The sequence below is a fragment of the Felis catus genome, chromosome A1 (assembly GCF_018350175.1).
Source record: "Felis catus isolate Fca126 chromosome A1, F.catus_Fca126_mat1.0, whole genome shotgun sequence".
Classification (NCBI taxonomy): Eukaryota; Metazoa; Chordata; class Mammalia; order Carnivora; family Felidae; genus Felis; species Felis catus.
This window is the reverse complement of record NC_058368.1, coordinates 190,000,236-190,013,011: the sequence shown is the minus strand read 5'-3', so window position 1 is coordinate 190,013,011 and position 12,776 is coordinate 190,000,236. Positions and strand designations below refer to the sequence as shown.

The following is a 12,776-nucleotide window of genomic DNA, read 5'->3' as shown; positions in this document are numbered from 1 at the left end:
AGAGCCAATTGGCTTATTGTTCACCTCTACATCATGTGTCTCTGAGCTCAGTACTCTCTCCACCGGACCGCTATGCCTCAATCGCAAGTAAGATTCTCTTAATAACAGCTATGCACCAACATTTGCAAATCATGTGTAGATGTGTGAGTTAATGTAAAAGAACATAATATACACTTTATTGGAGTAGAGTACTACTTCAGACATACAGTTAAGTCTAAATAAACAAGCATGGAACAATGTATATAGTATAATCTCATTTCTGCTCCTCCCTCCCCAACAAAAATAGCAGCCGGTATATGTGCTTCTGTGCAACTGTGTTTATGCATATCTGTGCGTGTGTTCTCACACACACAGAAAAGGTCCTGGGTAGGCCCACCAAAGAGTGGATTCACCTTGAGCCTGTGAGGCTCTCGTTCCTTAACTTACCATATTTTGGTATTGCTAAATGTTTTACCATGAGCATGTATTGCTTTTGCAATTAAAAAACCATGAGCAAGAAATAATAGTAGCTGCCATTTACTGAGTATGGAATATAAGCCAGGCACAATGCTGGGCCCTTTACACATACCATCTCATTTCATCCTCCCTATGGCTCATGGCACAGCACTATCATTATACCCTGGATAGGGAAACTGAGACTTAAAGAGAATACACAGTTAGTTAAGTAGCAGAGCCAGGATCTGAACCCAGAACTGTCGAACATGAAAGCCATATTGTGGTTAGCCCTACAATGTCACTCCTTTTCACTTGCACTCTATGAAAGATGTGTGTCTCCCATGGGCATACAGCCATTTATCCTGAGCTGCTTCACAGCAGGAAAAGGCTGCCAGTTGTGACGTTATTGAACTAAGGCAACTCTCAGTGTCTGAGCTGAAAGCCTGTTTGCTACACCCCGACTCTCCCGGCCCACCCCCTGCTCCTCCATCCCCACCATTCTTGGAAATCTCTCCATGTGTGAATTCCATTAAAGGCCTGCTCACTGCTATTTTGGGCCATGCATTAGCACATGGGCTTTGACTTGATGGGAGAAGGCCAGACACCTCAGGATGATGAAAAATAAATTAGAAATGTCCTCTCCCTTCCCTCAGAATCCCAGAAGCCCTTGCCCACAGTCCTTGCCCTGGGAGGCCTCAGAATCCAATATGTGGGGAAATGTATGGGGATGGAGGAAGCCTTCATAACCTATCAGGATTTAAACTTGGCTGTTGCTTCTCCTTGGAATTGTCATCTCTTAGTTGTCCACATGGCTCACTTCCTCACCTCCTTTAGGTCTTCACCCCAATATCAAAACACCACCAAAGCCTTTTCTGACCGCCATTCTGAAAAGCACCTCCGTCCTGACCCCTCCTGCCTCCCCCAACTTTGTTTCCTCCATAGCACTTGTCATCGGACATACCACAGTTTACTTGTTTACTTGTGTACTGTTCTTGCCACTAGAATATAAGCTCCATAGGGCAGAACTGTTCTGTTCACCCAGCCATGTCCCCAGTACCAACACTGGTGGCTGCAATGCTGCAGGTACATAATAGATGCATGACAGTGAATGAATCGGTGGGGGATATGAAGAACCAGAGACTGAGAAGTCACCAGGCATAGGGCCTAGCCTCCCCTCAAATATCACTGGATTACAAAAACTTTAACACAGCAATTTGAAAAATCAGAAAAGCATCATTCCCCCACTTCCCCCAGCTCCCCTCCCCCCGCCCCCAGCTGTTTTGAATCCAGATTCACAAGCACCATGAATGAGAAGGCTTTGGGAAATAAACACACTAGGAAGTCGTGTGCAGTTAGAGTTCCGCTTGCTAACACATGTTCAAAAACAAAAAACCCAATTTGGACGAAAATAGCAGGAAGCTGTCCCCTAGGGATACCTGGTGAGGTCATATTGTTTGGCTCTGCTGCTTCCATTTTTGTCAAGCCTCCTGCCTTCTGCCAACTCAAGGAGGCCAGGAACCACATCCAGCACCCCCCCGCCCCCACCCCTGCTGTTCACTGGGAAACCAAAGAGCTGCCTGGAGTAGCAGACAGTAGAGCTGTGTGCCAGGCTCTCCTCTGGAACCTCTCAGTGTGGGACAATAAAAATCACAACAGTGGTTGATCACCATGTGTTTTATAAGCACTTCACGAGCACCACCTCATTCAGTCCTCACAATCACCCTAAGAAGTTAGTCAGCGTCACATTCTGCATTTTATAGATAAGGGCACTGAGTTTCCAAAAGTGGCAACAATTTGCCCCAGGTTACACAGCTCGTAAGCCGAACCTGGATTTCTGTGACTCTAGAACCAAGCCAAGAACACAAATGATCCTACTTTCACCTCTCTCATTTACTTGCTGTGTGACCTTAGACAAGTGCCTAACCCTCTCTGATTCAAAGTTTCTACAACCACACATAAGACGGTTGCACTCAGTGTTTTTCTAAGATGTCTTTCTGCTCTAACTTCCAATGACCTCTTGCACAGGTTCCAAAACATGAGGGAAGGATGACTCCTGGGATCCCATTTACCCATGACATCACCCCCATCACTTGTACTATCCAGAGGAAGTTGAAGGTCCAAATGCTTCACTTGGGGCCAAATAGGACAGATGAGGCTCAGGTGGCAATAGCAAATATTCAGACTGGAGCTGGAAGGCTGGGGTCATGGGAAGCTAAAGCAGGCTCCTGAGAGACAGTCAAGAACAGACCCTCTGAAGGCATTTCCTGCAGGACGAAAGGAAGACAATGCAAGGAGAAATCCCAGTCATGCAGAGCCTATGCCTTCTGAGGACATAGCCAGCCAAATCTGCTCCAGGAAAATGGGACAAAAGGAACCCATTCTTGGGGTGGTTTCACTGTAGGAGGAAAGTAGCAAAAATGTTTGAGTTGCCCATCTGTTTAGCTTCCCGAAGGCCACCATATATATACTGGAGACAGAGGAAAGGTGTGGATGAAGTCCATTACTGTGCATGCTGCTTAAGGCATACATTTGCCACACTTCCAACACCATTCACCCTCCTTTGCAAGTGTCCAAAGCCCAAATTTGGAATAATTTATATTCTTGCTTTCCACCCAAGCTCAGCAGCCATTCCCATCCTTCTGGATACGGGAAGGTCCCTATCCATCCCTTTCTTGGCAGTGATGCGTTTGATTACTCATCTGCTTCTAGGGGACTCAAGAGGCTGCCAAGAGGAGGCAGGCAGTTCCCTGAGCCATTCAGCCTTATCTGTGAGGTCTGTGAGGCAGAACTGGTTAGTGGGAAAACACCAAAGGCCTCAGCATCCCCCAGCCAAGTGAGCAGAGCTCTCCAGTGGCCAAGCAGATTGGGAACGGCGAAAAAGCAGCCATGCTTTATGTCTATTCACCTGCTCAATAACATGAATCAAGATACAACTGCACTTGATGGCAAATCAATGTGGAAATATTCCTGAGCCAGGCAGCCACCCAAGATGAATGAGGTTAGGAAGATGGAAGAATCAGCCTGATTAAGCCAGGGGACTGCTGACCATGCCCTTATTGGCAGAATCTCAGACTTAGCTGACCCAGAACAGATGGAGCAGCCCGCGTGTGAGGTGCAAAATCCCAGAACACTCCACCCTGCCTCTCTGCTCTCTGCTGTTTTCCTCTAATCTCCTTCACTTCCTGCCATGCGCTGTGCTGGAGCTAGTAAGACAGCTGCCAAAGTCCTCCAGTCCATCCCTCCCTTTGTCTCTCTCTCTCTCTCTCTCTCTCTCTCTCTCTCTCTCTCTCACACACACACACACACACACACACACACACACACACGCGCGCCCCTGTGAGCCTGCAGTGAACTCTAAGAGCCCCGGAAATACAACCAGAGGAAATTCAAGGAAGACGTTAAACGGTCCAGTAATTTCACAGCAAATCAAGAGACTGTGGATATGCTGTCTTTGCAAGACATTCCCTACAAAGGAACCACAGATTGAGAGCCTGGGTCATTTAACAAACTGCTTCTTTCCAAAACAATGGCACCTGCATCCGGCATTGACAGGGAAGTGAATTGTTTCATTTTAGACAAGGAAGAGTCCACTTACTCATTCTTCTTTAGGTCCACGATCAATTCTTGCCCCTCAGCCATTACCCTGAGCTCAGCTTTGAGTGGATGCTAGAAGCAACAACAAAAGAATGTCAGTTCCTAAAAGCAGGGACAAGGCTCCCAGGAACAGACACAGGATCCAGCACAGTGCTCTCACATTGATCCACAGGAAGTGAACGAGAAAGGGTCAATTGCACTTCCAGCCCAAACATGAAATTACTTCAGTCCCCGCAGGACCCAATTCCCCTCCCCCATCCACCTCTCTTCAAACACAAAGGAAAGAAACTTCAAGCTGAGATGTGATGGAAGTGCTCACGTACAGGTCTGGGAAAGGCAAACACCCAACAACACAATCTTCAGTGGTAAATTCTGTGTAGAGTCACATCTGGATTCAAGTGCTAGCTCTGAGCTCTGACACTGTAGTTGTGCCAACCTGGGCGTGTTCCTGAACCTCCCACTAGCTCAGTTTCCTCATTTATAAAATAGAGATAATAATAGTCATCCTTATGGGAACCTTGTAGGGATAAAGTGACACAGTAAATGTAAAAACTTTGTCTCAGGGCCTGGCACACTGAAAGCCCCTGATACATGTTGGCTATTATCTAAAATACCAGGAGAACTCTCTTCATAGTGAGTTCTTATTTTATGTTATTTTGGCTCTTGGTTTGGATGCCCCACTCACCCACCCATTTCAGAGGAGACAACTAGAAGAGCCTCTAACTAAGGTTTTATAAGGTACATTTTAAGCCCATAAGAACTTACAGATAGCCAAATTAGCAACACACTCAGAATAAATTATTTGAGATATCATGGCCAATAAGCACACACACACACACACACACACACACACACACACACACAAACATGTTCAACATCACTGGTAACTGCTCCCGCCAAAAAATAAAATTTTTTAAAGATACATTTTAAAAAATCACAGTGACAAATATTTTTTAGGACCCATAAATCACAAGGCAGTGGGGCATAATGAAAAATGGGCACTCTCGTACCCTACCAGTGAGAATTTAAATTGATACAAACTCACTGGGAAATAATTTGAAAGTTGGACCAAGAGTTTTTGAATGTTTAGACCCTCTGACTCAGTAAAATTCTATATTAAAAGAGCAAATGGAAGCACAAGTAAAGTTTTATATACAAGGATGCTCATTACCTACAATAAGGATTAATGAAATATGACTTGAATGTCCAATAATAGAATGGTTAAATAAATTATAATCAATCATATGGCAAAACACTAGACAGTCATTAAAAACGACTTTAAATAATTTTTAAACTATCAAGAAAGTACACATGATAATTATTAAGTACACAAAGGCTCAAAACAACACTGTTTATTTTATTTTATTTAAATATGCTTTTGTAGAGAGAAATATATCAAAAGGTTACCACAGTTACTTCTCAGCAATAGGATCATGGGTTAATTTTATTTTCTTTGTGCATCTTTCCATGTTTTTAGAATTGCTTTTATATTTTACGTGATGGGCTTTTAATCTGTTTTTACCTTATTATCATGGAAAATTTCAAAGAAATTAAAAATTCAAGTCATAATAAGCTTCCATGCTTCAACAATTCAACTTAAGGTGCTTCCTTAATAATAAGCTTCCATGCTTCAACCACCAACTTAAGGTGGTTGAACTTATTTCAAAGGAAAAAATTGTTTATTTGAAATGAGATATTTACATATTTAAACATATCGAAAACAGGACCAAGGGCACCTGAGTAGCTCAGTCAGTTAAGCAGTTAAGCGTCCAACTCACGATCTCACGGTTGTGAGATCAAGCCCTGAGTCAAGCTTCACATTGACCACATGGAACCTGCTTGGGATTCTCTCTCCCTGTCCTCTCTCTCTCTTTCTGCCCTTCCCCCACTCATGCATATGCTCGCTCGCTCTCTCTCTCTCTCTCTCTCTCTCAAAATTAAATAAACTTAAAAAAAAAAACAGGATCAATTCTTTGGTGTGCTTTAAATGCACACTCTCTAAGTTGGGACCAAGGAACTGAGAAACTCTTGAAGTCTTTTTTCAATCCACAGGAGCTCTTGATAGAGTGGAGCTTCTGTCCCTTTTAAGGTTGATCTCAAAGCTTAGTTTCAGCATCTGAGAAAGTGGGCCAACTGCTTTGCCACCTCTGGTTGGGGACCTTCCTCTGCCAAGTACATTCCTCTTCTCATTTGCCCCAAACTGCATCTGCCGTTAGGGTCCTGGGCATCCCTGGGACAGTCACACCACCAAGGGCTCTGATGAGATCTGAACGTTCTGATACAGGAAGCTTGGGCAACCCTGTCCTTTGCTATTTTTGCACTAATTCATCCTACTGACTTCTCTTAAAAAGGGACATTTCAAAATCATGGGGAGAGGAAGCTAGGTGGATGTTTGCACAATAACTTCACTACGGGATCCACATCTCTGTTTCTGATGCCCTGATGCAGCTCTGTTAACACCCATTCTGGTTGCTGATCCTTTGCCGCTTTACTCTGGGATGTTCCAGAGCAAGAACCCTGCCCAATGACACTAAGCATCAGGACACAGTCCCAAGTGGGCATTTGAGGAAAAGTACACACCAACAGAGCTGTAGCAATTCCCTCATTCAAGGAGTAGACGGCCATGTGACAGTCCAGACAAAAAAGGCAAGTTGACACACATCTAAGCACTGTCACGTCTCCTCCAAAGAGACACAAGCTGCAACATGAGTATGAGTATTTATAAGTGGGCACTCCAAAAATATTTCCCTCTGGTGTGGAAGATGCTCAGACACTGATATTTATACTTCCTGCAGGAAAGGGTTAAAATTCCTTTCTCTTTAGAGGTAGATTAAATAAATAAAATAAATATAAATAAATAAACAAACAAATAAATAAATAAGTAAATATATCTTCAGCTCCATAGGGTATCAGAAATCTGTCCTGTGTATGTGCAGCCCCCATACGATCTGGTACGATATTTAGTATACAGTGAATGTTCAATGAATGTTTGATGAATGAATTACATAAATGAGAATAAGAGGCCTGAGTGAAACCTACCTTCTACTCTCTCTCTCTCTGACATTCATTCATTTGTTCATTCAATGGATACTTATGGCACAGGGCACTGTGCCGACTAATCCTACAAAATATTTTGACCCAGATTCAGGGCAGACAATGGCTAGGAATAAAGACAGGATCTAGAGCTCCACTTTGTTTCCCAGGCCCTTCCTGAAGATGCTACGCATCCCACATCTAAAAGGAACACAGAACCTCTACAAAAAGTATCGGATCCATTCCTTGAGCAATAATGGATAAATTGGACTATCCAAGATCCTGTTTTTTAAAAATAACCTGCTCTAGGATAGCCATCCATCAATCTGTCTAGACTTTCCCTGAAGCTATTTTTAGCCTTTCCTACTTTTTGATGAAATGAATTCCATGCATTTATTGTCTTTAGGATAAAATGTTACTTACTTTCATTTCTCCTAAAATTTTTGCAGGAAGTTCCCTTAATAAATTCAAACTGAAGCATTTTTGGACATGTCTGTATTACTCTAGCCATAACTTCAAGGATTCCAAGCATTTCTCCACCCCCAGCCCCCATTTACCTTTCCAGACTCAAAAGCCACAAAGTCTGAAGTCTTTCCTGCTTTTATATGCTGCCCAATAAATCATGAGCCCAAAGGACCTTATTAACTCTCCCTTCTCCACAGTCCTCTTTCTTCCTATCCCCTCTAAGCCCTATTTTATAAATGAGGAAACTGAAGTTCAGAAAGTAGAAAGTCCCATAGCTGGTTACTGGCACGCAGCAATCATGTCTTACTTTCTAGCCCTTTCATGACTCACTTGAACTATAAAGACCAGAACCACAAAGAATATCCTAGATGTACAGGTCCTCTCTGCATAACAGGATAATATTTTCTGTCTTGCTCCCAATCCCCTTGAGAAAGCCTGTGCATTTTTCTGGTGTTATGGCCCAAGGAGCCCTACTGCATTTTAAGATGTATTTCCCAGTACTAGATCCCTCCCTGACTCTTAAAAATAGCTTGAATTATTATTTTTCTCTTCAAGTAAATTATGTCATCAATAAAATAAAGCATGTATATATAGACAAAATATAGCAATGACAATATTTAATCAATTCCATTTGAGAGATGGTGATTTTTGTGACTATTTGCACTTAGCTTGTGTCAGCATCAATAATTTTCATTTCCTCAACTAATAGCATTTGAAAGTGTTCTACAAGTTTTTCACACAATGAAGGAAAGTCCCATCTGGGATTTTCAAAACCAATACACAGAGAGGATGTAGAGTGGGTCAGAAACAGAACTTATAATGATGACTGGGCTTCCAGGAACATTAAGAAGGTGGCCCGCCACTTCACAGAATGGAGCTGTCAGCTCCTGCCTTTGAAAATAAGATATTTTGGGGTCTTACCTTTTCTTTCGTGGGGTTTTCTGCAACCTTCCACTGAGGTATTATTAGTTCATGCTGCAGCTGGGGGCTGCCTTCCCCGTTTTCTCCTGCCAATACAGGATGCACAACCATTGGTATCCCAGGAGTTTGCAACCTAGCTAAGCTAGGCATGCATTGCCAACTGGAAAGAACACCTTATTGGGTCATTAGGAGACCTGCTGGATGCCAGGCTCTTGGCACTTCCTATGAGTGAAGCACTCTGCTAGTTGTTGGCCATATAGTGGTACACAGGGCTTACCAAGGTCTCTGTACTCCCCACAGTTTACTTTCTAGAGGTGAGAGATGCACAATCCACAAATATTCTCAAATGGTCCAACAGGGTCATAGAATAAAGAGACACTGAAGAGGAAGTGCCTATTTTAGACAGGTTGATCAGCAAAGATGGCATTTAAGATCTGAGAGACCAGAAGGCAGCCATGCAAAGATCTGGGGGAAGAGTGCCCCAGGGAGAGGGGCTAGCAAGAGCAATCAATGGTCATGCGTGAGCAGAAGTGGACTTGCCCCATTTAAGGAGCAAGCAGAAGGTAGAGGTAGAATCTAGTAAATGAGTGGGGAAGTTGGTAGGAGATGTGGTTGATTGGTAGGAGATTTACTAGGTAGAATTTAGTCAATGAGTAGCAAAGTTGGTAGGAGATGTGGTCAGCAGGAGAGCCACAGGTCTGTATCACAGAAGCCATGGAAAGTGTCTGGATTTTATTATAAATAGACTTGGAGGGGCACCTGGGTGGCCCTGGGTTAAGCATCCAACTCTTGATTTCAGCTCAGATCATGATCTCATGGTTCACAAGATGGAGTCCCTAATGGGGCTCTGCACTGACAGTGCAGAGCCTGCTTGGGATTTCTCTCTTTCTCCTTCTCTCTCTGCCCCTCCCCAACTCACACGTGCAGTCATGCGCGCGCTCTCTCTCTCTCTCTGTCCGTCTCTCTCTCAAAATAAACAGATCAGTAGGCACTGGAGTGTTTAGACACAGAGCAATATGATCTGTATTCAGTTTTTAAAAGATCATTTTGCCAGCTGGGTGGAGATGGGGGGTATGGTGGGGGAGGGTGTGGGAGTGAGAGTAGAAGCAAGATGGCCAGGCTGGAGACCTGGTGAGTGATGATGGTGGCTCAGACTAAAATGACCTCAGTGGAGAAGAATGAAGTGGTCGGATTCTGGGTATGTTCAGAATCATGGGTCAGATTCAGGCCCACGGGTGATTCCCACTGAGCTTCAGCTTGCTCATCTGTAAAATGAAGACCATGATACCCGCCTGCCTATGTCACAGCGTTACTGGGGACAGTCACCGTGAAATTGCTCCCAGAACCACAAAGCATAGTGGCATTACCTTGAGCTTCCTAATGGCAAGTTTGCATTTGCAGATCACTTCCTACTTTCCAAATCACTATCACCACTTGGTTCTCCTTCATCCTCAAGACAAGATAAGCAGCAGGATTCCCATTTTGCAAAAAAAAGGTGAATTGAAACTTGTTTGAGGAGACATTTGTTCTAGGCACTGCAGACCTCACTTTTGCAGATAACCTCGATAAACTGGTAGTTTCCCAAAACCTAAACAAATTAGTCTCCACAAGAATAGGTTAAATCCATAGGACTCCTGGGGTGGGGGACCTAGATTTTGGAAGACTCCAAAAATCTATTCTTTCTAAACCAACCACATCAATCACATAGAATACAATGAGCGATATGAAAGATAGCCACAGCTGTTCTGTTAGAGTGGCAAAATTATGAGTGATTGATGTTCCTTTCAGATTATTGATATAGTGTATTCTCAATCAAAATATATCTGAAAAAATAATCTCATTAGACTAGCATTAGAATCGTCATACTGGTAAAAATCAGAAGCAATGCATTCATTTACTCATGTTTTCTGAATGCTTAACTATTTACCAAGTACTATGCTAGGTGCTTGATATTCATGGGGAAACCAGAGGCATAGTCCCTGCTCCAGTGGCTCTCATAAGTCTGGATTCTTTGCAACAAAAAGGAATTATACGATATTTAATGGAATATTTAAAGGAATGAAATTATCTTTATGATTGCAAAAAAAAAAAATGCTGAAAGCAAGTCTAAATAATAGAGGAACACAGTATATCTTAAGAAAAATTGTTCAAAACTTGCAAATGAGGCAAAAAGCAAGCAGGATGTCCTTTCAATGTCACACTGGAGCACTATTTAACAGGCCCTCTCATACATCACCAAATTTTTCTAGGGGAATGCACATTTGTTTGACTTTTTTTTTTAATTTACAATGAATTAAAAAACCATACTCTGTGAACTTACCATGTTAACTGTAAATTTTTGTCTGGTAGAGAGGCAAATGACTTTAGTATGGGAGAAAGATAACTAAGGATTATGGTTGTTTCCCTGGATGGGGCATTGACCACTTTTACATCTGTCCCAGCACATGATTTCATGAATTCCTGGATACCTGCACCACCCCTGTTCCTCTAATGCTTTCAACCAGCTACACCATCCTACTCGCCGCCTCGTTAATGAATTGAAGGAATCTTTGCCACCCATTCATCCTATATTTGTAGGAGTCATGTTTTTAACTTTTTGAAGATTACACTTCTGCGATTTCTTGATATAATCTATAGTCATTAAAGTCATGTTTTTGCAGAATGTAACGATGTGGCAAACGCTCACACTGTGAAGTGAAGAATGCAAGACACGAAACTGTGCATATGGTACGGTTCCGATTTTATCGATATATATTTATAGGAACACACACACAAAGACTGGAGAAAGGAGGAGAGACTAGGAAAGCAGCGGAAAGAAGCCAAAAGCAGAAAAACAGTGGGAAAAGAGAAAGAGGGAGAGGGAGGCAAGCCAGGGAGAGGACCGGCTGTTTTCTGCCTGCTCTGGGTCTCCCGGACCCCCACCACCTCCCGGGGTGCACAACGTGGGAACAAAGCCCGGGCTCCCAGGCTGAGGGACAGCGGGGGAACAGCCCCGCGGAGTTGCAGTGGGCGACTCCCACGTCCTCCGGCCACCCAGCCCACCCATCTCCATCCTCACCCAGCGCCCCCGCACCCCGCCACTTACTTCTGGTCCACGCCGGCAGGGCGAGCGCCAGCAGGCAGAGCCGGACGGCGCCCACGCCCCCGGGCATGGTGGCAGCGGCCCCTCGCGCGCTCGGCGCTCACAAGCACGCGGCCATGCCAGCCCCCCGGCCAGGCGGCGGCGCGTCTGGAACCCACTGCTCTCCCAGCGCCTCCCAGCCCGGCTCCCAGCCATCGGCGACGACGCTCCGCCCTCAGCTCCGCAGGGCTCCGCCGCGGGGTGGAGGAGGGGACGCGCCCGCCAGGAGGGGGCGGAGGGACCGCGGAGGAGGAGCCTGGGGGACCCCTGGGCAGCCCGGTCGGCTCAGGTAATGGGGACCGGGGGAGGGAGGGTCGGAGCCCGAGGAGGGGCAGGCTTCACGGTGGGCAAGGCCTAGGGAGGGTCGGGGGGCTCGGGCTTCTAGGAGTTAAAACTGGACCCCTGTCTGCACAAGGGTCCGTTTCCTCTGTCCCACACTGTGCTAAGACGTCTTGGGTGACACCCAGAGGCTACTCACCCAGCACCGTGCCCTTAGAGGCCGCCACTCTTGGAGGCAGGCTCTGAAAGAGTTAACCGAATCACCGAGCACAAAAGAACTAAGTGCTATATGGAGTTGTTTTCTTAGCAGGACACAAATCTAGGAGCCATTCCTCTGACTGGGAGGAGGGGGGTGTCGGAGAGAGGATTCCCAGAAGAGAAGACATCTGAGCTCCGGAGGAGGAGAAATGGAGCACCACGCAGAGAAAACGGAATAGACAAATGTACTAGGGCGGGAAAGCCCACGGGCTGTATTTGGGGAAAAACCGAAATTAGCTATAGTTAGGAGTTAGGCCTTTGGACAGAAATGAAGGGAGATGAGCCTCCAAAATAATAATAAGGACCTCACTTACTGAGGACCTACTCTCTGTTCAAGTAAGAAGAAAAAAAAAAAGTAACTAAACTGGATACAGCCCTTACCAAGTGCCAGACACTGTCCTCACCACTTTACATGCATTAACTTAATTAATTAATTAACTAATCTAGGAAGAGAACTACTTGTATTGTCCTTTAAAATGTGCCAGGGACTCTGCACATCATCTTTCAGTTAGCCCAGTAATACCCTGGGCTAACGCTTATCCTGTTTTAGAGATGGGAAAACTAAATCTGAGGGGCCAAGTAATATGTGCAAGGTCACACAGCTAATGTCAGAGTCTGGATTCAAGCCCACATGTGTATAACTCCAGAGTCTGATGCATCATACCTTATT

General features: G+C 44.6%; 1 protein-coding gene across 1 annotated transcript in view; it reads right to left on the bottom strand.

Moving 5' to 3' along the window:
* Positions 1-11,736, bottom strand: part of ADAM19 (ADAM metallopeptidase domain 19) — an 80,718-nt gene extending 68,982 nt beyond the window's left edge. Inside the window, exons 1-3 of the mRNA XM_011286766.3 lie at positions 11,534-11,736; positions 8,449-8,534; positions 4,031-4,101 (exon numbers count right to left, since the gene is read on the bottom strand). Coding sequence (XP_011285068.2) covers positions 4,031-4,101; positions 8,449-8,534; positions 11,534-11,600 — 224 coding nt within the window. The 5' untranslated portion in view covers positions 11,601-11,736. The remainder of the gene's footprint in view (positions 1-4,030; positions 4,102-8,448; positions 8,535-11,533) is intronic.
* Between the last annotated feature and the right edge of the window lie 1,040 nt (positions 11,737-12,776).